The sequence below is a fragment of the Lepidochelys olivacea genome (assembly GCF_965140295.1).
Source record: "Lepidochelys olivacea isolate rLepOli2 genome assembly, chromosome: 1".
NCBI classification, from domain to species: Eukaryota; Metazoa; Chordata; order Testudines; family Cheloniidae; genus Lepidochelys; species Lepidochelys olivacea.
The window spans coordinates 299,264,414-299,290,956 of record NC_140411.1 but is presented as its reverse complement, the minus strand read 5'-3'; the positions used below and the strand labels follow the sequence as shown (position 1 = coordinate 299,290,956).

The 26,543-nt window shown below is 40.6% G+C and overlaps 1 protein-coding gene across 2 annotated transcripts in view; it reads right to left on the bottom strand.

Moving 5' to 3' along the window:
• Positions 1 to 2,548: 2,548 nt before the first annotated feature.
• Positions 2,549 to 26,543, bottom strand: part of GXYLT1 (glucoside xylosyltransferase 1) — a 75,904-nt gene continuing 51,909 nt past the window's right edge. Inside the window, exons 6-8 of one of the 2 annotated variants that reach the window (XM_084632828.1) lie at positions 9,982 to 10,105; positions 9,453 to 9,625; positions 2,549 to 3,375 (exon numbers count right to left, since the gene is read on the bottom strand). In XM_084632828.1, the coding sequence (XP_084488954.1) occupies positions 3,214 to 3,375; positions 9,453 to 9,625; positions 9,982 to 10,105 (459 nt within the window). In that variant the 3' untranslated portion in view covers positions 2,549 to 3,213. The remainder of the gene's footprint in view (positions 3,376 to 9,452; positions 9,626 to 9,981; positions 10,106 to 26,543) is intronic. The other variant, XM_084632829.1, reaches the window with a different exon arrangement.

Genomic DNA, 26,543 nt, shown 5'->3' with positions numbered 1-26,543 from the left:
TCAAGCATGAAACAACAGTCCCAAGAGTGAATATTTCAACAAGTTATAGATGTGCAAAAGCAGGGTGTTACAAAGGAAAGTGTTTGTAAACATAATCACACAGTACTATTAATAGAAGTAAAAAATTGAAGACAAAAACGGATGCAAAACAAAGTTTATGTAAAAAAATAATGCACTGCATGCTGCAAGTCACTCAACTTTACAATTGCATTCACTGTCAGATTTTAAATCTAGAAAGTTTTTAAGGAAATAAACATCTTTCACTTCATAAGTATGGAAACAGTAAGTATGAACTAGTTTCAAAAGTAAAGTAAATTTTCTATGGTGTCTTGGTGTGCAAAATATAAGTAAATACCCAAACATTAAGAGAATTATTTGATTTCCACATTATTCTAAAAATAAGACTATACGGTGTGGTGACCATCTGGTGACTTCCAATAGATGGCTGAGTAGAATTAACAGGATTTATCTGGCTCACTAATACTTTTTATTTGATATGTACAAAAAATCACTGAGTGAAGTCGGGGCAGACTACCTTCTGGCATCTGAATTTATGTATGATGACTATAATCAAAACCCATAAACAGTTTCCTGTATTATCCCTATTAAAAACAGCTCCAGATATGTCTAATAAGACTAGTGGTTGTGCATTGCTCTACATGCAAGAGATTCTGGCTTCTACTTCCCATCCAGTCTCTTACTCCCTGAGCCAGCAGGGGCTGGGAGCGCAACAGAAGCACTGCTCCCAATAGAGGGTGTGCTTTTGTACTGTTAAGCAACTCCTTAGATCCAGCTGGGTCTGACAGACATAAGACCCAGACATCCTCAGACAGAAAGATGGCCATTATATGGGGCCTCATGGAAGGTGGGGATGACTAGAAAGTGACAGGATCTTTTAGGCTCAGATTACAAAGGAACTCCCAGAAAAAAACACCATATAATTACTTCATTCCAGTTAGAACTATTATCTAAATCGGTGACTCTCAAACTTTTGTACTGGTGACCCCTTTCACATAGAAAGCCTCTGAGTGCGACCCCCCTTATAAATATATTAAAAAGTGTTTTTAATTTAACACCATTATAAATGCTGGAGGCAAAGCAGAGTTGGGGTGGAGAATGACAGCTCGCGACCCCGCCCCCACAAAATAACCTCACGACCCCCTGAGGGGTCCCGACCCCCAGTGTGAGAACTCCTGATCTAAATTCAGCTCAAGTATTACCTAAAACAGCATTTCATGCCATTGAGATATAATATTTTATTACTATTAGAACCAATAGATTTTTTCTTATTTTGTTTCGTTTTTCAAAAGGAAATAATTTATATCCTGGAAACAATAGAATAGAAACTATGAACAAAAACAGAGGGACCTAATACTCTTGTAAATCAGCACAGCTCTATTGGAGTCAATGGAACCATTCATCTGAGGATCTGTCCAAGATTTTTAAGCTTTGTTATTAAGCACATATGCAAATCTATTGGGGAGAGGGGTTAGGAGGGGAAGTGGTAATGTTGTAATATTTCCTCATGATTAATAGTTCTCATAGGAAACATGTCCTATATGCATTTTGGTGAACGATTAAGAGCCCCACTCACAGCTCTCTACTGTATCATGTAATCATTCTTAGTAATTAAATATAATAGAGGCAACGTTCCATTATATATTTTTGCTTCCAGAAAGCTCAGTGAAGTTGCAAAAAAGTATCATTAAAAGTGATAACTATTTTTTAAAAAATTTCATATTGTATCTTTGTAAAAAATTCTGCTGGAGTATTTTGGCAAGATGGCTGAACATCTGTTATGAGGTTGTATCACAACAAGATATCAGTAACTACATATGGGAAACTAGTTCCTCTGACACTAGTGATTAATTGCTTTGAAAATCTTGTTTATAATGACAGGTTTCAGAGTAACAGCCGTGTTAGTCTGTATTCGCAAAAAGAAAAGGAGTACTTGTGGCACCTTAGAGACTAACCAATTTATTTGAGCATAAGCTTTTGTGAGCTACAGCTCACTTCATCGGATGCATACTGTGGAAAGTGTAGAAGATCTTATTATATACATACAAAAAGCATGAAAAAATACCTCCTCCCACCCCACTCTCCTGCTGGTAATAGCTTATCTAAAGTGATCACTCTCCTTACAATGTGTATGATAATCAAGGTGGGCCATTTCCAGCACAAATCCAGGTTTTGGGGGGGGGGGGTGAGAAAACCTTCTTCTGCAGTTTCCACAGTATGCATCCGATGAAGTGAGCTGTAGCTCACGAAAGCTTATGCTCAAATAAATTGGTTAGTCTCTAAGGTGCCACAAGTACTCCTTTTCTTTTAGATAAGTTATTACCAGCAGGAGAGTGAGTTTGTGTGTGTGTGGGGGGGGGGGGGTGAGAAACCCTGAATTTGTGCTGGAAATGGCCCACCTTGATTATCATACACATTGTAAGGAGAGTGGTCACTTTAGATAAGCTATTACCAGCAGGAGAGTGGGGTGGGAGGAGGTATTTTTTCATGCTTTTTGTGTGTATATAAGATCTTCTACACTTTCCACAGTATGCATCCGATGAAGTGAGCTGTAGCTCACGAAAGCTTATGCTCAAATAAATTGGTTAGTCTCTAAGGTGCCACAAGTACTCCTTTTCTTGTTTATAATGTGCAGTTTACATCTAAAATATGAAACACGATTGTCAAAACAATATTTTAACATATAGGAGATGAACACATCTAAAGGCACATACAGATTGTCAATGGTTACATCACATTTCTTTGAAAACAGAATAACTTCTGCCCTTGTAAACAACTTTGTTCTCACACTTTTAAAGTGAGGTTAGTGCTGACTCAATTATTGCTACATTCACAGTTTAGCAGAATCATAGATAATGTATGAGGTACATTCTACCAATAGATCTATCTTCATTTCTGTTTTACCCATTTGAGTATGACAGACAACTGAATTATGCAGAATAAAAAACCGACTAGAACAGCCAGTAACTCCCATATTCACTAGAACTGGAATGAAAATTAACAGTGATTAAAAATATCTTCTTCGCAGGAAAGTGTTTGTATTCTTCATAATATGAAGTTTCTTCATTTTATCTACACTGGTAAACATTTACCTGGGCGCACACAATGTTATATTTCTTGCATGAACATCCTTCATACATTTTATATATTCTGTCTTTGTTTAAATTAAATAGTTTTGTGAGTTTGTAGTAAGAATCAACTTCCCTTTGATCTTCTATCATAAATATCTCTTATACTTTTTGTTAGCTGCTTTATGAACACTTTGTATATTCTTCCACAGTATGTATGCATTGTCTTCTGCAGTTCCAGTTCTAGGGGCTGTAACAGGAAATTAACCAGGTCATCGCCAAAGGAATACTAAAGAGGGGAAATAAATGAGAGGTGACATTAAGGTCATGTGCAAGAACAATATTCCTTTTTTTTCAAAGAAGCTAGAGTGTTATGAAAATGCCTTCCATCATTATTGTGAAACACAAAAGTTACTGCATAAATATAGTTACTTGATGCTCTAAGGCTAGTAAAAACTTTGCACAGCTTGTTCTGAATACAACATGAAAAAGTCATCTCTCAAATATTGCTTAGACAAAATACAAAATCAACATACTAACCCACCCAAGCAAATTAAAAATAAGCTTTAACGATCTAACAATTCATGGGTTGGTCACATGAGGATCACATGCCTACTGCATCTCACCTTTGGCTTGAAAAATTTATAATTATCCCAGTCTAAATGCACTTCTTTAAAAATTACAATTCTTATGGAGTGACAGTGAATCAACAGCACGACGGATAATCTATAGTACCAATAGACACAACAATTTCATTAAATTGAATGAATGTCAAGCATATATTGTGTTTAACATGAACATAAAGTAAAAATACAATAATTAATTCAGTTATATTTTTTCATAAGAGATATGATACAAATTATTTGCAAAACCAGAATAATTTTGCTAATCTTAACCATCGGATCAGCATTGTTTTATATACTTTTTGTGGAATATTCATAAACCAAATGGTATCATAAATAAAAAGGAGATTTTTTTTTTCTTTTTGACAATGCTCAAAGGAAACAAAGAATCTTATTTTTATGGAAACAAATTTTCTGTGTAGTGTATTTTCAGTCCCCTGAAATTACTTTTCTTCATTTTTATATCCATATGACAACCTGCAATAAAGTGCCATTAAAATATACTACTGATTTTCGAAGGTCATATACAAGATAGTGTGCTACATTAAAATGTGTATCAACGCTACTTTTTACAGCTCTTCAGTGAATATACTGATGTAGTGATAAATACTTTATTGGAAGCCTTATTTGCAGAATAAAAAAGAATTCATTGTGCTTAGAAGAGAAACTTGCATGCATTTAAAGTGATAACTACATATTAATATGCCTAGCATACAAAACAGATCACAGTATGATACAAAAATACAGGTATTTGTTTTCCAGTGGGCAAAGTATGCCTACAATAAAATTTTAACAATTGTATGGTACTATGAACATTCCCTTTGGGACAGGGAATTTCTCCTACTCTGTTTGTATAATGCTTAGCACAATGGAACCGCAATCTCTGTTGGTTTGAGGGAATTATACTAATACAAATAAATATTATATGGTTCTTTAAATATTTGTATTCAACTGTTATAAGTCTCAGCAGAAGGTCTTTTAATAAATCTACTGCAGTTACAGAATACGTCTTAGCCCTGGTCTACACTATGAGTTTAGGTCGAATTTAACAGTGTTAGATCGATTCAACCCTGCACCCATCCACACAACGAAGCCATTTTTGTCGACTTAAAGGGTTCTTAAAATCTATTCCTCCCCAATGAGGGGATTAGTGCTGAAATCGACATCGCCAGGTCGAATTTGGAGTCCTGTGGATGCAATTCGATAGTATTGGCCTCCGGGAGCTAACCCAGAGTGCTCCATTGGGACCGCTCTGGGCAGCACTTTCAACTCAGATGCACTAGCCAGGTACACAGGAAAAGCACCAGGAACTTTTGAATTTCATTTCCTGTTTGGCCAGAGTGGTGAGCTCATCAGCAGAGGTGACTATGCAGTCCCAGAATCACAAAAGAGCTCCAGCATGGACCGAACAGGACGTACTGGATCTGATCGCTATATGGGGAGATGAATCCATGCTATCAGAACTCCGTTCCAAAAGACAACATGCCAAAATATTTGAAAAAATCTCCAAGGGCATGATGGACAGAGGCTATAACAGGGAACCGCAGCAGTGCTGCATGAAAATTAAGGAGCTCAGGCAAGCCTACCAAAAAACCAAAGAGACAAACAGCCTCTCCGAGTCAGAGCCCCAGACATGCCGCTTCCATGATTAGCTGCATGCAATTCTAGGGGGTGCCCCTACCACTACCCCACCCCAGTCTGTGGACACTTGCAAGGGGGGAGTCTCACACAACAGGGATGAAGATTTTGGGAAAGAGGAACATGAGGAGGAGGAGGAGGATAGCACACAATAGGCAAGCGGAGAAACCGTTCTCCCCGACAGCCAGAAACTGTTTATCACCTTGGAGCAAATACCCTCCCAACCCTCCCAAGGCGGGCTCCCGGACCATGAAGCCGGAGAAGTCACCTCTGGTGAGTGTACCTTTGTAAATATAATACATGGTTTAAAAGCAAGCGTGTTTACTGATTAATTTGTCCTGAAGACTTGGGATACATTCACGGCCAGTGCAGCTACTGGAAAAGTCTGCTAATGTGTCTGGGGATGTAGCTGAAATCCTCCAGAGACATTATTAAGGGGACATTCAGAGGTGGCCGTTCTTGCTGGGCTGTTTGCCTGTGGCTTAAAAGAAATCATCCCCACTTTTAGCCACGCGGTAGTGGGTTGGGGTGGGGCGTTTACACTGAGGTGTTCGCGTTTGGCTGGCAGGGATCTCCCTGATACTAGTCACGCAATGGGAGGAGGGGTGAAGCGATCATCCCAGAGAACTGGGAGGGGAGGAGGGTTAGTTGCGTTTGTGCTGCACATCAACCCGAAAACCTCAGCCCCTCCTTTTATGGTATAGGAAAGGAGGGTGCTGCTGTTTGAAACCATTCCCACATGTGATGAAGGTTGAAGAAGCCGAAAGACTGTAGCTTACCATGGCTGCCTATAAGCCGAATTCTGTTGCCCGGCCCTTCATGTGTGATCTCTCACACCAAACCGACAGGCCCTCAATATAAGAGGCAAAGTGTGAACTTGTACAGAAAGTACATGTGCTATGTAATGTTAACAGCTTGGTTCACCATGAAAAAGTCTACCCATTGTTCTCTAAAATGTGTCTTTTTAAATACTACTCTCCCTTTTTTTCCTCCTGCAGCTGCAAATGTTTCAATGTTCCCCCTATCATCTCCGTCCCAGAGGCTAGCGCAGATAAGGCGGTGAAAAAAAACCACACTCGCAATGAAATATTCTCTGAGTTCATGCAGTCCTCCTCCACTGAAAGAGCTCAGCAGAATGTGTGGAGGCAAACAATGGCAGAGTCCAGGAAAGCAAAAAATGAACGCGAGGACGGGAGGGACGAGTGAGATGAAAGGTTGCGGATGAAAGGGAAGACGAGAGATGGCGGCAGCATGAGGAAAGGAGGCAGGATGCAATGCTGAGGCTACTGGGGGATCAAACTGATATGCTCCAGCATCTGGTGGCGCTGCAGGAAAGGCAGCAGGAGCACAGACTGCCGCTGCAGCCCCTGTGTAACCGCGCACCCTCCTCCCCAAGTTCCATAGCCTCCCCACCCAGCTGCCCAAGAATGTGGGGGGTGAGACTCGGCACCCAACAACTCCACCACAGAGGACTGCCCAAGTAACAGAAGGCTGGTATTTCATACGTTTTGAAGTGCAGTGTGGCCTTGTCCTTCCCTCCCCTCATCCACCACCCCACCCCGTGCTTCCCTCCTCCCCCACCCCTCCCGGGCTACCTTGGCAGTTATCCCCCTATTTGTGTAATGAATTAATAAAGAATGCATGATTTTGAAACAACGACTTTATTGCCTCTGCAAGCGATGATCAAAGGGGGGAGGGCGGCTGGCTTACAGGGAAGTAGAGTGAACCAAGGGGGTGGGTTTTCATCAAGGAGAAACAAACAGACCTGTCACACCGTAGCCTGGCCAGTCATGAAACTGGTTTTCAAAGCTTCTCTGATGCACAGAGCATCCTGCTGTGCTCTTCTAATCGCCCTGGTGTCTGGCTGCGCGTAATCAGCGGCCAGGCGATTTGCCTCAACCTCCCACCCTGCCATAAATGTCTCCCCCTTACTTTCAGAGATATTGTGGAGCACACAGCAAGCAGCAATAACAGTGGAAATATTGGTTTCGCTGAGGTCTAAGCGAGTAATGTAAACTGCGCCAGCGCGCCTTTAAACGTCCAAATGCACATTCTGCCACCATTCTGCACTTGCTCAGCCTGTAGTTGAACAGCTCCTTACTACTGTCCAGGGTGCTTGTGTATGGCTTCATGAGCCATGGCATTAAGAGGGAGGCTGAGTCCCCAAGGATAACTATAGGCATTTCAACATCCCCATCAGTTATTTTCTGGTATGGAAGGTAAGTCCCTTCCTGCAGCTGTTCAAACAGACCAGAGTTCCTGAAGATGCAAGTGTCATGTACCTTTCCCGGCCATCCCACGTTGATGTTGGTGAAACGTCCCTTCTGATCCACCAGAGCTTGCAGCACCATTGAAAAGTACCCCTTGCGGTTTACGTACTGGCTGCCAAGGTGGTCCGGTCCCAAGATAGGGATATGAGTTCCGTCTATCACCCCACCACAGTTAGGGAATCCCATTGCAGCAAACCATCCACTATGACCTGCACATTTCCCAGAGTCACTACCCTTGATAGCAGCAGCTCAGTGATTGCGTTGGCTACTTGGATCACAGCAGCCTCCACAGTAGATTTGCCCACTCCAAATTGATTCCCGACTGACCGATAGCTGTCTGGCATTGCAAGCTTCAAGAGGGTTATCGTCACTTGCTTGTGAACTGTGAGGGCTGCTCTCATCTTGGTATTCTTGCACTTCAGGGCAGGGGAAAGCAAGTCACAAAGTTCCATGAAAGTGCCCTTACGCATGCGAGAGTTTTGCAGCCACTGGGAATCATCCCAGACCTGCAACACTATGCGGTCCCACCAGTCTGTGCTTATTTCCCAGGCCCAGAATCAGCTTTCCACGGCATGAGCCTGCCCCACTGCCACCAGGATGTCCAAATTGCCGGGGCCCGTACTTTAAGAGAAGTCTGTGTTCATGTCCTCATCTCTCTCGTCACCGTGCTTCGGTTGCCTCCTCTTGCAGGTTCTGGTTCTGCACATATTGCAGGATAACACGCGAGATGTTTACAATGCTCATAACTGCCGCAGTGATCTGATCGGGCTCCATGCTTGCCGTGGTATGGCATCTGCAGGAGAGCAGAGTTGCAGCAGAAGCGGTGGCTGATGACAGATGCCACGAGAATAGATATTTATAGAGAACTACAAGAGGACCTGCGAGGTGGATTCATGAAAGCAGCAAAGCAGAGTTGCAGCAGAAGCGGTGGAGGATGACTGTTAGCACCACGCACATTTCCCAAGAACACATGTACCTGGGAGCCCATAACAGACAACATGGAGAAATTCACTATTGAGACAATAGCAGCAGAGCAGAGTTGCAGCAGAAGCGATGGATGACAGTTAGCAGTCCTACTGCACTGTCTGCTGAAAGCAGTATGGAGTCCACATGGAATAAAGGCACAAAACGATTGTCTGCCGTTGCTTTCACGGAGGGAGGCAGACTGACAACATGTACCCAAAACCACCCGCGACAATGTTTTTGCCCCATCAGGCATTGGGAGCTTAACCCAGAATTCCAGTGGGCGGCGGAGACTGTGGGAACTGTGGGATAGTTGCCCCACAGTGAACCCTCCGTAAGTCGATGCTAGCCACGGTAGTGAGGACGCACTCCGCCGACTTAATGCGCTTAGTGTGGATATACGCAATCGACTGTATAAAATCGATTTCTAAAAATCGACTTCTATAATATCGACCTAATTTCGTAGTGTAGACGTACTCTTAGATTCCAAACTGATCATAATTCTTGAATAACCTAAAATGTTAGTTCCAAAGTACAATGAACAATTCTATTTTGTCATAAAACCAAGCCTGAAGTCCAGCTGAACTGGAAATCATTAAAAAGTTTCAGAGTAGCAGCCGTGTTAGTCTGTATTCGCAAAAAGAAAAGGAGTACTTGTGGCACCTTCGAGACTAAAATTTATTTGAGCATAAGCTTTCGTTACTGTTACTGTGTTTCATTAGTGTTACTATGCTAATTATCTAGAATTGATAAAGGTGAGGTATTAATACAAGAAAAAGTGCCAATGTCCTAACATGTTAAACTTTAGCAGATAAGTTTTCTAAATAATTCTACACAAGATATGGATGATTGTAGTTTACACAGTTACTTACTTTCTTTATTGCTTCATATATAGCCCTAAAAGTTGGTTGTTTATCATCATGGTAAACACCCCTGTTACCATGAAGAATAAATATTCCTTTTTCTTCAGCTTCCTTACAATTGCTTCCATAAATGCAGTGGTCAGGACGGTAATTCCATTGGCAGGGAAAGACAAAAAGGCTCTCTGTTCAGAAAAATATACAGTACACAGTTCACAACAAAACTCTTTGGGAGAGAGCAAAAATTTAATCAATTTTTCTTGGTAAGGTAACATCTTGCAAAGATTGTGTTAAAATTTTTGTATACAATTATATTTGAAATAATTAGCATCAATACAACAAATCTATTTTGGACTAAATGATCTCTCAAAAGCAACATAAAGAACATTTTTAAAAGGCATAAACAAAAGCTATCTGAAACATATCCATTGAAAATTCTGAAAAGGGCAGCGTTTTCTGCATTTAGAAACTAAATACAAGATTAATATCTTAGAGTGGTAGTGTGAAACATTATCAAAGTTAAACAGAGAAAGAGACATACCTGGATTATGAAAAAACATAATATTCAACAGATCTTGATCACCCCACGTTATGTTTAGTTTATATTTTTTGAGCAATGGCATAAGAATTTCTCCCCACTGTAGCCGAGCAGTTGTCATATCATTCTATTTTAAAAAAAAACAAAACATTAGAACTAAGTCAAAAAAGAAATCAAAGAATCCCAGTAATCTGCTTTTCAAAACTGGAATCCCTGAAATTGCATAGGATTTTTCTTCTAAACATGTTTTTCATACTTCATGAAAATCAAATTACATCCAAGTCCAATAAGTCTCAGATTATGCCTTGTTTCTCTTGAAAATATTAGTTGGCAACTTTGTTCATCTCCTCCTCTCAATTACCATATAAAATAAAGTAGTAATTTCTCATTTGTGACCATGCATTATTTCCCCTAGAAAGTGCCTTACACACAAACAATACCAAGAAACAAAAAGTACCCTTTGCTATGGATTAATGGAATCAAACACAATCTATTCTAATAGAAAATTCTGCATAAGGCTGTGCAAGATATTTTAAATTGTACTTCAGATTTCTCAGTCTCTCCTCAAAACCCATACCTCAAGCAGTTTTTCTAACATTAATGAGAGAGAGTATTGTACTGGGGCTGAAGCCTTGTTAGATATGAATGAAGCAGACATCATTCAGAGACCAGGTTTTGAGCTACAGGATGAAAAGAAATTTTTTAAAAATTGATTTCAAAACAAAAGTCTTGATTAACTTTGAATTGGCATAAAAACTGCTGTGAAAGATTTATAAAATGATTGCACAAGTGTATAAAATTAAGGTTTTTCACTGAATCAATCTTATTAAATATTAACTTATAACTAATTCTTAATTATGGCACTGTAACTTGATCTAGAAAAGTAACTACACAAACTCTTCACCTGTAGATTCAAATGAATACTTCGAAGAATTAAAGCTGGAGAGTGCGAGAAGATTATAAAGACAGGGATCACAGAAGAAGCAGTGGTTCTACAGTTAAAGTTGAGTTGAATTTTGGATTTAAACCAGGGAGGGTTTTGACAACTTGTTACATCTGAAGAACATATATTCTTCCCAAAATTACTAAATGCCAAGTACAGAACAAATAATGGAAAGCTAATTACAACATAAAGCAATATCGAACCATGGGTGATGGCCCCACATGCCAGATTTTACAACACTAGTGTAAATCCCAATTGTCAGATCTGAAACTGGGTCACAATTTTGTACCTAATTTTGATACCTACAAATGACAAAATTTAGACATCTGATTTGGTGTTCCATAGTGTCATTTGCTGTAATTCACCTTCTCTGAGGGTGAAATTTAATCAAAAATCACACTCTTGAACCTCAAATTTCCAGTGTAAGGCGGAGGAGAATTCTCCTAGCTCAGAGGTGTTTCATTGAGTAATGTTGCTCAGACTGAGACTCTAGATGAGGTGGGGCAGGGTTAAGGCAGAGACTGCTCACTCAATACTTTCCACTTCAAGCAAGTGAACGGAGAGGGGCTGCAAAGAGATGGGGATATAAATCAGGAGCAGAAAATCCTCAACAAGGGTGATGAGCACCCTTACGTTATATGGTCGGGTTACAATAGCCTTTCTACTGGTACGTTGATTTCAAGGTTAAAGTAATCTTTGATTACACACCTAGAACTGAATCTAGATGGAGAAAGAGATATAGTTTAATTCCTGCCAGCTAAACAAACTTCAGCACAAGAATATAAATACCAAATCTGATACTATGCATACGAATATATGAACAAATAATGGGTAGTGTCAAACATACTCAATAATAAGCTACTGCAGTAGTTTCCAAATTTTTCCATTTCAGCCACCCATTGGGGATGGATTAGTGAATGAATGTGTTGCTTTCTGTTCCCCTCACACTATGCCCTCATACAGTTGCCACAGTCTTTCCTTTTTTCCCCCGTTCATTTACTCTGATTCTCCTTTTTGGGTCTGTTCATTTTTCCTGTGTATTTTTTTTCTTCCTATTTTTCCTGGTGTGCTTTCATTTGTTTTGCTGATTTTTCCTTCCCCACTGACTCCCAGCAGCTCTATTACTCCATCCCGTAGTCCTGCTCATCAGATTATATATATGACACTGAGGGTAAGGGCATTCATTGATGCCACCCCCAGATGAGTTGAAGGACATAGGAACAGAGAAGAGAAACCTGGATTACAGGCTGCTTGCCAACTGAATCTGCAGACCTGTACTTCTAAGATGCTCCCACAGTCCTGAACTAGAGCAAGAACAGAGGTGGTGACTTTTAAGGAATAAACTGCATCTTTATAAGCAGCACACTTACAATGAGTGTGAGTCCTATACCTTTCCTCAGGCACACTTTGGCTCAACCTCCAACTTGGAAGGTATTGACCTACAGCCTTTTTGCCTATACTAGTGGGTTCCTGTTCTCTAAATAGGATATTGATCATTCCTTCAAAACTTCAAGATCTGGAATCTTTCATCATACTGCTAAATAGGGATTCCAGTTCAGCAAATGAGGTTCAGGGGACTATGTTTAAGAAACTGTGAAGCAAACTAAAGAACAGAACCTCAAAGACTACTGCATTCTTAAGTCCAAAAACAGTTGCAGAGAGGGTACCTAAAGGTATGGTGGAAAAGGCTGGTGAATGAGAAGATGGTGCTTGTATAGCAGCAAGTCCTTTTCTCAAATAGTTGTGACAAAAACAGGTGAAATGGGCTACTTCTAAAAAGACAGCAGATTGAACTGTGGGCAAATTACAAGAACAGGTCTCAAAAAAGAAGCACACACACAAAGAAGTGGTAGGAAAAAAATAAGATGGTAAGAATGGAAAGACTTGTTGAGTCACCAATTCACCTTCCTGCCAATGCAAAATTCTTCTCAATGGTATATTTTAGTGTATTGTTCAGTTGTTTTAGGCTAAGTGTGAAAAAGTTAGATAAGGAATAAGTAAATAGTAAGAGGTCAAGAGAAACTGTGCGGATTAATAAAGGAAAAGAAATTTAACAAAATAAAGGGGACAACTAGCTGTAAGAAGATGATCAAGCTACTTTGGATCTGAGCACTATAAAAAATAGGTGGAATCCTAAACAAAGGACAATAATATACCAATTTGGACAGAGAAAATGAATGGGATCTTTGGGGACCTAACATTCTCATTATTTGTCCATAAAGGCAGGCAAATAGCATGTTTACACAAATTATACTAATTGAGAGGTCTTGCCAACATCCACAAGGACAGAGATATCTAAAAGTTACCTAGACACATATGGGCAGGAAAAAATAAGATTTTTCAACACAGAAAAGTAATTTGAAACATGCTCAACAGAAGGGAGAAACACAGAAGGGACTACACTGAAAAAATATCTATGGATGATAGTTGAGACTGTGAGTGTGTCATGGAGGTGACAGATTCTGTGACTTTCCATGACCTCTGTGACTTTTGCAGCAGCCAGTGCGCCAGGCTCACCAGCTGCTGCTGGGGCAGTCTCGGGCCACCACACCCTCCCTCCCACCAGCAGAAGAGACTTGGTGTGGGAGAGGGTAGGGGCACGGGATGGGGTGAGGCAGGCTCTGGGAGGTGTTTATCTGGGGAGCCCCACAGAAGCAACAACACCCCCTCGCTCAGCTGCTAGGCAGAAACATGGCCAGGCAGCTCTGCACACTGCCTCTGCCCAGGGCACCTCCCCCACAGCTCCTATTGGCTGGGAGATGGCCAATGGGAGCTGCGGGGGTGGTGCCTGCAGGCAGAGGCAGCGCACAGAGCTGCCTTGCCACGCCTCCGCCTAGCAACTGAGCAAGGGGGATGTTGCTGCTTCCGGGGAGCCCCCCAGGTAAGTGCCACCCAAAGCCTACCTCACCCCAATCCCCTGTCCCCTCCCATACACTGCTACTGGGGGGGAGGCACAAAGCCAGGTAGGAAGCCTGCTGGTCCTGCCAACCCCCCCCCCCCCCCGCAAGTTTTAGTCACTGGTATTTTTAGTAAAAGTCATGGACAGGTCACAGGCCATTGGTTTTTTTTGTTTTGTTTTTACACACAATCCATGACCGTCCATGACTTTTACTAAAAAATACCCTTGACTAAAATGTAGCCTTAATGATAGTGGACAATAAATTTAGAAGTCCGATTACAATTGCATACGATAGCCAAAAAAAATTAGATTTTGGGCTGTGTATTCAGACACACTATGTCAAGAATCAGAGACACTTAGCTGCTCTTAGAATACTGTGCTCATTTTAGGATTGACATTTTAAAGATGTTGACAAACTGAAAGGAATTAAGAGATCACTCAAACGCAGAAATTAGAGTCAGTGGCTGAAATGACTGATTTATGAGAAAAGATTAAAAACTAAATTTGTACATTTTTACCAAATAATGACTTTGAAAAGAAATGTTCTTGGATTTGACGCACGAATTAAGCCAGGGAAACCTTATGGCCTGTATTATGTAGGAGTTCTGGGTTTATGATCACAACACTCCCTTTTGGTCTTTTAAAAAAAAGACTATGAATCTATGACTGTTTACAAGTATTTGAAGAGGGTAGACGACAGGGCTGGGGAGGAATAGTTTATCATAGTCCGGGGGGTGGGGGGTATCATTAAGATTGGTGGGATGCAATTAAGGAAAAGAAAATGTATACTAATTATTAAGTAAAACCTCTTAATAGTCAGATCTATTCGACTGAGTAACAGCCCCAAAGGAAATGGAGAAAACTCATTCACTTTAATCACACTACCTACAATGCACTAACAACTGTGGAGATATGCTGAGGTTTAAATTTAGGCTTGATACTTAGAGAGAGTTGAGAATGTTTTTAAAACTAGCTCAAACAGTCCCAATGATAACTGTCATGAGAGAGACAAAGGAGAATGAAACAGGTCCTAAGAGTAGCCCATAAATGTATATCGGGAGAGAAGGAGGGGACCCCAACCTCCTCCAACTTCCATTTGATTGGAGTGGCACTGGTAGTATTGAAGTCTATAACTTTTTCCTGAAAAACAGACAAATAAGGCAGATTATAGTGCACAGTTTCATTCACAAATCTCTGGTAGCACAAGTTCTGTTAAACAGTGGTACTACTTCTACCGTTAGTTATTAGTAGGACTGTCGATTAATTGCAGTTAACTCACACGATTAACTAAAAAAAAATTAATAGTGATTAATTGCACTGTTAAACAATAGAATACCAACTGAAATTTATTAAATATTTTGGATGTTTTTCTACATTTTCAAATATATCAATTTCAACTACAACACAGAATGCAAAGTGTACAGTGCTTACTTTATATGATTTTTATTACAAATATTTGCATTGTAAAAATGATAAACAGAACAGTATTTTTCATTCACTTCATACAAGTACTGTAGTGCAATCTCTTCATCATGAAAGTGCAACTCACAAATGTAGGGTTTTTTGGTTACATAACTTTACTCAAAAAGAAAACAATGTAAAACTTTAGAGCCTACAAGTCCTCAGTCCTACTTCTTGTTCAGCCAATCACTAAGAGAAACCAGTTTGTTTACATTTACAGGGGATAATGCTGCCACTTCTTAATTACAATGTCACCTGAAAGTGAGAACTGGCATTCGCATGGCACTGTTATAGCTGGCATTGCAAGATATTTACATGCCAGATGCTCTAAAGATTCATGACATTCTTCAGGCTTCAGCCATCGTTCCAGAGGACATGCTTCTATGCTGACGACGCTCATTAAAAAGTAATGTGTTATTTAAATTTGTGATTGAACTCCTTGGGGGAGAATTGTATGTATCCTGCTGTTTTACGTACATGCTGCCATATATTTCATGTTATAGCAGTCTCGGATGATGACCCAGCACATGTTCATTTTAAGAACACTTTCACTGTAAATTTGACAAAATGCAAAGAAGATCCCAGGGTGAGATTTCTGAAGATAGCTATCGTACTCGACTCGAGATTTAAGAAACTGAAATGCCTTCCAAAACCTGAGAGGGATGAAGTGTGGAGCATGCTTTCAGAAATCTTAAAAGAGCAACACTCAGATGCGGAAACCACAGAACCCAAACCACCAGAAAAGAAAATCAACCTTCTGCTGGTGGCAACCTACTCAGATGATGAAAATGAACATGTCACCTGGTTGCACTGCTTTGGATCATTATCGAGCAGAACCCATCATCAGCGTGTATGCATGTCCTCTGGAATGGTGGTGGAAGCATGAAGGCACATATGAATCTTTAGCGCATCTGGCATGTAAATATCTTGCGATGCCGGCTACAACAGTGCCATGCAAACACCTGTTCTCACCTTTAGGTACCATTGTAAACAAGAAGCAGGCAGCATTATCTTCTGCAAATGTAAACAAACTTGTTTGCCTGAGTGATTGGCTGAACAAGTAGTAGGACAGATTGGACTTGTAGGCTCTAAAGTTTTACATTGTTTTCTTTTTGAATGCAGGGGGTTTTTGTACATAACTCTACATTTGTAAGTTCAACTTTCATGATAAAGAGATTGCAGTACAGTATTTGTATTAGGTGAATTGAAAAATACTATTTCTTCTGTTTTTTTACAATGTAAATATTTGTAATAAAAATAAAGAATACTGTACACTTTGTATTCTGTATTGTAATTGAAATCAATACATTTGAAAACGTAGAAAACATCCACAAATATCTAAATAAATGGTGTTCTATTATTAACAGAATGATTAATCGTGATTAATTTTTTTAATCGCTTGACAGCCCTAGTTATTAGAATTACTGATGGTGTCTAAATGCTAGAAATCCTTGAGGAAAAGAATTATTAGGGACAAAGTGGAGAAACCTGCCATCCATTCTCTCCTTCCTTTGACAAGAAAAAACCTTGGATGGAAAAAATTATGGGGGAATAGGTTAACAGCATATAAAATAAAAAGAACAGGAGTACTTGTGGCACCTTAGAAACTAACATTTATTAGAGCATAAGCTCTCGTGGGCTACAGTCGACTACATCGGATGCACGGAATGGAACATATAGTAAGAAGATTATTATACACATACACACACATACACGCAGAAGGTGGAAGTTGCCATACAAACTGTAAGAGACTAATTAAGATGAGCTATTATCAGCAGGAGAAAAAAAACTTTTGTAGTGATAATAATGATAACAGATTGACAGAGCCAGAAGAGTACCCAGAAGTCTCCTACTACAAGACAGGCCCAACAAAGAAAATAACAGAACACCACTAGCCATCACCTTCAGCCCCCAACTAAAACCTCTCCAGCACATCAAAGATTTACAACCTATCCTGAAAAATGATACCTCACTCTCACAGATCTTGGGAGACAGACCAGTCTTCACTTACAGACCGCCCCGCAACCTGAAGCAAATACTCACCAGCAACCACACACCACACAACAAAAACACTAACCCAGGAACCTATCCTTGCAACAAAGCCCGATGCCAACTCTGTCCACATATTTATTCAAGTGACACCATCATAGGACCTAATCACATTAACCATGCCATTAGGGGCTCATTCACCTGCACATCTACCAATGTGATATATGCCATCATGTGCCAGCAGTGCCCCTCTGCCATGTACATTGGCCAAACCAGACAGTCTCTATGCAAAAGAATAAATGGACACAAATCTGACATCAGGAATCATAACATTCAAAAACCGTTAGGAGACCACTTCAACCTCTCTGGCCACTAAGTAAAAGATTTAAGAGTGGCAATTTTGCAAAAGAAAAGCTTCGAAAACAGACTCCAACGAGAAACTGCTGAGCTTGAATTAATATGCAGACTAGATACCATTAACTTGGGTTTGAATAGAGACTGGGAGTGGCTGGGTCACTACACATATTCAATCTATTTCACCATGTTAAGTATCCTCACACCTTCTTGTCAACTGTCTAAATGGGCCATCTTGATTATCACTACAAAAGTTTTTTTCTCCTGCTGGTAATAGCTCATCTTAATTAATTAGCCTCTTACAGTTGGTATGGCTACTTCCACCTTCTTTGTATGTGTGTGTATATGTGTATACACTTCATCAGATGCATAGAAAGGAACATATAGTAAGAAGATTTTATTTATATAAAAAAGAACAGGAGTACTTGTGGCACCTTAGAGACTAACATTTATTAGAGCTTAAGCTTTTGTGGGCTACAGCCGACTACATCGGATGCACGGAATGGAACATTTTTATTTATATAAAATCTTCTTACTATATGTTCCTTTCTATGCATCCGACAAAGTGGGCTGTAGCCCAAGAAAGCTTATGCTCTAATAAATTTGTTCATCTGTAAGGTGCCACAAGTACTCCTGTTTTTTTTTGCAGATACAGACTATCACGGCTACTACTCTGAAGCATATTAAATGATCCAATTCTCTAATCATTGTTAGTTTTCTCTAAATCCTTCCAATTTAATTTTTCTAGTACTGAGCTTTATAGAAATGAATAGAATCTTCCAAGTATGGCCTCAGACTTATCTCCCTTTTTTGCCAGGATAACTCTGCATATCCAAAAACAGTGAAACTATTTGCAATACTGGATTGCAAATTCATCTGATGTTCCATTTACTGTCACAGTCAGGTTTTTTCCTCAATTATATCTGCTTGCATTTTTCCAAACCAATTAACTATTTTCTGTCCATGTTTCTAATCTCTTTAGGTAATTTTGTTTTATTTTCCATCTTCAGTGCTGTTTGCTGCACCCCCCATTTAGTATCTTCCCACAAGTTTCTTTAATATTCTAGGTTTACCCCAAATTTTCTGATCATGATCTAAAAACAGAATTAATGGCAGTCACTAGACACCTTTCCACCAACTCAGTATCTTGTTTAAGATCACTTCTAATTTGAAAAGTTAGATACTATTTAATGTAGTTGAATTCTGTTAATATTGGAAGTGAGAGTGTGTGATACAAAGTCAAAATAAATTAAGCAACATACATGTTTCAGAGATTACATCACACATATTTGCGCAGTCAAACAATGCAGTACAAAAAGCTTTAAAAACCCGTTTAACATAATATATTTACATTGTTATTTGTTTGTATTGTAACAGTGCCTAGGGACCTATTGTGTTAGGTATAATACAAACCCATATCAACTTACTAAACTTTATAGGAAAAATATTAACTTGTATTACAATAGCTCCTGCGTTTACAGAGAAGATGCACAAAAACCAGGACAGTCAAAGTTATGATTCCCATTGCAAAAGAGCTAAATTACATGTGCTCATTAATTCTCTGTGTAGAAGAGATGATAATCTGGGCAGAAAGGCATTCTAGTCTTAAGAGTGGAGGCAGGCACACCAATCAGAATGCAGGAATATTGCCCCAATGGAAACTCCACAAACTGCTGCTCCAGTCAAGAGCTTCTTCAAGAACTATACAATACACAACTGGGAGACCACAACTACACGTCAAATAAGAACAGTAATATTCAGCATCTATAGTACATTCCTGTTTTCTCAAGTTGCCTAATATCCAAAACTTCTGGGTAACTGGCCATTCAGATAAATGGAAGTGTTATTTTGAGCAGCAGTTTCACGGTCAGAAATATGGGGGAAAAAGGGATTAATGCTGATAAGAACATAAGAATGGCTATACTGGATCAGACCTACGGTCCATCGAGCACAGTATCCTGTCTACCGACAGTGGCCAATGCCAGGTGCCCCAGAGGGAGTGAACCGAACAGGTAATGATCAAGTGATCTCTCTCCTGCCATCCATCTCCACCCTCTGACAAACAGAGGCTAGGGACACCATTCCTTACCCAGCCTGGCTAATAGCCATTAATGGACTTAACCTCCATGAATTTATCTAGTTCTCTTTTAAACACTGTTATACTCCTAGCCTTCACAACCTCCTCAGACAAGGAGTTCCACAGGTTGACTGTGCGCTGTGTGAAGAACTTCCTTTTATTTGTTTTAAACCTGCTACCCATTAATTTCATTTGGTGGCCCCTAGTTTTTATATTATGGGAACAAGTAAATAACTTTTCCTTATTCACTTTCTCCACACCACTCATGATTTTATATACCTCTATCATATCCCCCCTTAGTCTCCTCTTTTCCAAACTGGAAAGTCCTCTTTAATCTCTCCTCATATGGGACCCGTTCCAAACGCCTAATCATTTTAGTTGCCCTTCTCTGAACCTTTTCTAATGCCAGTATATCTTTGAGATAAGCGGACCACATCTGTACGCAGTATTCAAGATGGGGGTGTACCATGGATTTATATAAGGGCAATAAGATATTCTCAGTCTTATTCTCTATCCTTTTCTTAACGATTCCTAACATCCTGTTTGCTTTTTTGACTGCTGCTGTGCACTGCGTGGATGTCTTCACAGAACTATCCATGATGACTCCAAGATCTTTCTCCTGATTAGTTGTAGCTAAATTAGCCCCCATCGTATTGTATGTATAATTGGGTTATTTTTTCTAATGTGCATTACTTTACATTTATCCACATTAAATTTCATTTGCCATTTTGTTGCCCAATCACTTTTTGAAGTTCTTCACAATCTGCTTTGGTCTTAACTATCTTCAGCAGTTTAGTATCATCTGCAAACATTGCCACCTCACTGTTCACCCCTTTCTCCAGATCATTTATGAATAGGTTGAATAGGATTGGTCCTAGGACTGACCCTTGGGGAACACCACGAGTTACCCCTCTCCATTCTGAAAATTAACATTTATTCCTACCCTTTGTTCCCTGTCCTTTAACCAGTTCTCAATCCATGAAAGGATCTTCCCTCTTACCCCATGACAACTTAATTTACGTAAGAGCCTTTGGTGAGGGGCCTTGTCAAAGGCTTTCTGGAAATTTAAGTACGCTATGTCCACTGGATCCCCCTTGTCCACATGTTTGCTGACCCCCTCAAAGAACTCTAATAGATTAGTAAGACATTATCTCCCTTTACAGAAACCATGTTGCCTTTTGCCCAACAATTTATGTTCTTCTATGTGTCTGACAATTTTACTCTTTACTATTGTTTCAACTAATTTGCCCGGTACTGACGTTAGACTTACCTGTCTGTAATTGCCAGGATCACCTCTAGAGCCCTTCTTAAATATTGGCATTACATTAGCTATCTTCCAGTCATTGGGTACAGTAGCTGATTTAAAGGACAGGCTACAAACCATAGTTAATAGTTCCGCAATTTCACATTTGAGTTCTTTCAGAACTCTTGGGTGAATGCCATCTGGTCCCGGTGGCTTGTTACTGTTAAGTTTCTCAATTAATTCCAAAACCTCCTCTAGTGTCACTTCAGTCTGTGACAATTCCTCAGATTTGTCACCTACAAAAGACGGCTCAGGTTTGGGAATCTCCCTAACATCCTCAGCCGTGAAGACTGAAGCAAAGAATTCATTTAGTTTCTCCGCAATGACTATAGTCTTTAAGTGCTCCTTTTGTATCTCAATTGTCCAGGGGCCCCACTGGTTGTTTAGCAGGCTTCCTGCTTCCGATGTACTTAAAAAACATATTACCTTTTGAGTTTTTGGCTAGCTGTTCTTCAAACTCCTTTTTCGCTTATTTACATTTTTACATTTAATTTGACAGTGTTTATGCTCCTATTTACCTCACTAGGATTTGACTTCCACTTTTTAAAAGATGCCTTTTTATCTCTCACTGCTTCTTTTACATAGTTAAGCTATGGTGGCTCTTTTTTAGTTCTTTAATGTGTTTTTTAATTTGAGGTATACATTTAAGTTGAGCCTCTATTATGGTGTCTTTGAAAAGTGTCCATGCAGCTTGTAGGGATTTCACTCTAGTCACTGTACCTTTTAATTTCTGTTTAACTAACCTCCTCATTTTTGCATAGTTCCCCTTTCTGAAATTAAATGCCACAGTGCTGGGCTGTTGGGGTGTTCTTCCCACCACAGGAATGTTAAATGTTGTTATATCATGGTCACTATTTCCAAGTGGTCTTGTTATAGTTACCTCTTGGACCAGATCCTGTGCTCCACTCAGGATTAGATTGAGACTTGCCTCTTCCCTTGCGGCTTCCTGAACCAGCTGCTCCAAAAAGCAGTCATTTAAAGTACAGAGAAATTTTGTCTCTGCATTACGTCCTGAGGCGACATGTACCCAGTCAATATGGGGTTAACTGAAATCCGCCACTATTACTGAATTTTTTATTTTGATAGCCTCTCTAATCATCCTTAGCATTTCATTGTCACTATCACTGTCCTGGTCAGGTGGTCGATAATAGATCCCTACTGTTATATTCTTATTAAAGCATGGAATTACTATCCATAGAGATTCTGCACATAGTGCACCCTGCAGTTAGGGCATGTGGATTCATTTAAGATTTTTATTTCATTTGATTCTACATTTTCTTTCACATATAGTGCCACTCCCCCGCAACCCCCAACAACCTGTTCTGTCCTTCAGATATATTTTGTACCCCGAAACGATTGTGTCCCATTGATTGTCCTCACTCCACCAGGTTTCTGGGATGCCTATTATATCAATATCCTGCTTTAAACATGAGGCACTCTAGTTCACCCATCTAATTATTTAGACTTCTAGCATTTGTGTACAAACAATTTAAAAACTTGTCACTGTTTATTTGTCTGCTCTTTTATGATATGTCAGATTCTTTATGTGAATGTTTCTCGTCTGATCTGGCCCATACTTTGTCCTCTTTCATCCCCTCCTCCTGACTAAAACCTAGAGAATCTTTATCAATAGACTCTCCTCTAAGAGAAGTGTCTGTCTGATCCACGTGCGCCTCTGCAGCAATCGACCTTCCCCCATCTATTAGTTTAAAAACTGCTCTGCAACCTTCTTAATGTTTAGTACCAGCAATCTGGATCCACTTTGGTTTAGGTGGAGCCCATCCTTCCTGTATAGGCTCCCCCTATTCCAAAAGTTTCCCCAGTTCCTAATAAATCTAAACCCCTCCTCTCTATACCATCATCTCATCCACGCATTGAGACTCTGAAGCTCTGCCTGCCTACCTGGCCCTGCACGTGGAACTTGTAGCATTTCTGAGAATGCCACCGTAGAGGTCCTGGATTTCAGTTTCTTTCCTAGCAGCCTAAATTTGGCCTCCATCATGTCCCTCCTACGTCACTGTACTGTTGAGGACACTGGGGCATGGCCACTAGGTAACTCGAGGGGATGGAAGACCACGAGTGTCGATGAAGCCCCCTCGCACTAGGCCCAGGTGTCCTTGCCCCCCCCCCTCCTGCCTGGAGGCACTCGCAGCAGCTCTGCGTATTAGGCCCAAGTGTCCTTGGCCCCCCCGCCTGGAGGCACACACAGCAGTTATGCTGAGAATCTGCAACAATATGTTGCAGAGTCAGACTGCCTGAAACTAAGCAAGGCCAAACAGGGGACATATGGAAGAACAATGCTGAATAAAGCAGCTTTATGTATAGTTTAACAAATGATACAGAAAACCAGGGAACTAGCTGGGAACTGGATTGGCTGGCTATATGGATACTTGGGGCAGCTTGCTATTGGATAAGTATGCTGGGAAAAAGGATGTATAAAAGCCTGTGTAACTTCCTGCTCTGTTGTGCAGGATTTGAGATTTATTTATATTTTATTTTATACCTTTTTGCAGCTGCAAATAAACTTTTCTGCTTCTCCACCCCGTTGTGATTATTGGGTGTAGCACACCGGGTAACGAACCAACTCAAGCTGTTGTTCAGCCTCTCGGCACTGGGTGCCGGCAACAGTACCTACATGTACCATGACCACCGGCTCCTCCCCAGCACTACACATAAGTCTATCTAGATGCCTTGAGAGATCCACAACCTTCGCACCAGGCAGGCAAGTCACCATACAGTTCTCCCGGTCATCACAAACCCAGCTATGTTTCTAATGATCGACTCTCCTATTAACAACACTTGCCTTTTCCTAATGACTGGAGTTCCCTCCCCCGGAGAGGTAACCTCAGTGCGAGAGGATACCCCAACATCACCTGGAAGGAGGGTCCCAACTATGGGAAGGTTTCCCTCTGTTCCCGTTTACTGCTCTCCTTCACAATGCAGAGGCTGTCTGACCGGATGTGGGACAAATCTACAGTGTCCCGGAAAGCCTCATCAACATACCTCTCTGCCTCCCTTAGCTCCTCCAGTTCTGCTACCCTGGCCTCCAAAGCCTGTACACAGCCTCTGAAGGCCAGGAGCTCCTTGCACCGAATGCACACATATGCCACCCGCCCACAGGGCAGGTAATCATACATGCTACACTGAGTGCAACAAACAGGATAGCCCCCACTCTGCTGCTGGGCTTCTGCCTGCATTTTCTCCTACCGTTACCTAGGTTAATGATAGGGTTTTTGTTTAAATCAGGAAGTTTTTATTATAATTTAGTGTAAAGATTTTAAAGAATGGCAAGTGTACCTTGCCCCCTTCCCACTCCCCTTCCCAACTCCCTCTTGAAACTCCCTGTTAGTGGCCACTGTTCACAAAGCTCCCTGGTTGCTTGCTCACTGTTTTATAAAGCCCTAGCCTCCTTGATAGCCCCACCCCCTGACCAAGGCTCAGCCAGTGAACTGAGGCTTCTAGATTTCAAACCTTGTTTAGAAGCTCACAGCTTCCAACTTCTGGCCACAGCACATGGTCCTTCAAACAAACAAACAAAGACAGACAAACACAAGATGTTTACTTAATATTTTGTACTTTATTAAATTTATTAAAACACCAACATCGTATTACAATTAGGTCCACAGTGGTTTTAATACAATTTTGGTGTTTCAGTAAACTCATTAATTTTTTTTACTCTGTATTAAATTACAAAATATTAAGCATTAAAAGTACAAAGCTATTGATTAGCACTAAGAGGCTAGTTGAGGAGTTATTAGCAGATGATTAACTAACGCAGGGCTACATGGGGAAAACTGTGGATTTCAATAATTATGATTTTCTTGTAAAGGGAATTCGGATTACTGGAATTAATACCATATACAGACTATTAAGGAATCTAGGGTCTATATGAAAGGATAGACTAACAAGTCTGGGAGTGTTCTAGTTCACTGCAAAAAGAACAGAAAGCCTTCCCCCCTCCAACAGTCTCTCTAATCTTAACAGATGGGATTTAAGTAGTACTGCCCAACCAACATAGAATCACAGAATCTCAGGATTGGAAGGGACCTCAGGAGGTCATCTAGTCCAACCCCCTGCTCAAAGCAGGACCAATCCCCAACACATGAACAAGGGTGGTGAGGACTAAGAGAAAAGGAAAGAAAGGTTATTTATTGGTAACTGTAGTTCTTGGAGGCCACATCTACACTACAAAATTACATCAACCAAATTTACATCAGCATACAGCCACCAGAGTTATTAAATTGCTTATTTGTGCACACTTGGCTCCTTTAGTCGGTGGTGCGCATCCTCACCAGGAGCGCTTGTGTCGATTGTCTTGTCAGCATGGGGCATTGTGGGAGTTCCTGAAAGCCATTAACAGTCAACATAAGCAACGCGGTGTATACACAGACACTGCATTGACCTAATTACATCGACTGACTGAGGAAGGTGGTGCTACTAAATAGGCGTAAAGAGGCACTTATGTTGGCAGGAGCCAAATTTAACTGAAGACAATTCCAAATTCTAGGTCAACACAAGGCAGCTTACATCGATCTAACCCTGAGTATAGACCAGGCCAGAGAGTTGTCAGTGTACAATCACACTCATGGGATGGATCCCTTAGTAGCTTAAGCTTCCAGAAATCCAAGTCAATAGGGGATGCATAAGTGTCATCTAACAGGATGATGGGCCTTGCGGCATATATACAGATGCCAGAGTGCAACTTATGGCCCTGGGGCCCTTTAAAACTGGAAGTTGTTAGTTGCAGGGCACATACTTGTTCCTAGTCATGGGACCTACAGGAAAATACTCAAAGCTTCCTGCCTCTTAGGCAAGGCAACAAACAGGAGAAACCAAGAAAAAGTAAAGGGTTCTCTGTACCTGTCTGTGAAAGTCTGAGAGGAGCAGGTGCCAACTTGGGGGGGTAGTGGGAGAGCCTCAGCTGGGAAGGACTGTGAAGCTGTGGAAAAAGGGCTGAACAGCGGTCAGGAAAAGCTATTAAAGGTGATGGGTGGTAGGTTCTCCCCCTTCCCAGCTGGTAAAATCAGGGAAAGCCTCCTATTGGTACTCTGAGTTTATTTGATTTTGGTTTGCATTTTTTGTTATTTAAATAAACCAAACCCTACAGAAAGGTTCTTGAACTAGATGGTCGGTTGTTGGGATCTTCATTCCACCTTCCAGCTAGTGAATTGCCCCAGTGGCTTACGTGCCCCCTCATAATGCTGAATATTTGATACCCAAATTATTTTATAAGTGCAGCCCTCATTCATCTCCATTCCTTGGCCTGAACTGTAAGTTTCAGGTGTACAGCAAACTTTGAAACAGAAGGAAGGTGGGCTCTTCTTCCTTATCCTCCTGCACCCACAGGTGTACTGGGCATCCATCAGTTTCCACTATTTATGTTAGTCTTGTGCTGGTTTGTTCTGAGTTTCAAACTGATGATCTGGCTTCTCTCTCTATTGTTCTATGTCTCTCTCTAGGCAACCCTCTTTTTCTTTCCAGTTGATGTCCATGTTATCACTTGCCATGGAAGTCAAGTTAGTGGCATACTTGAAGTGTG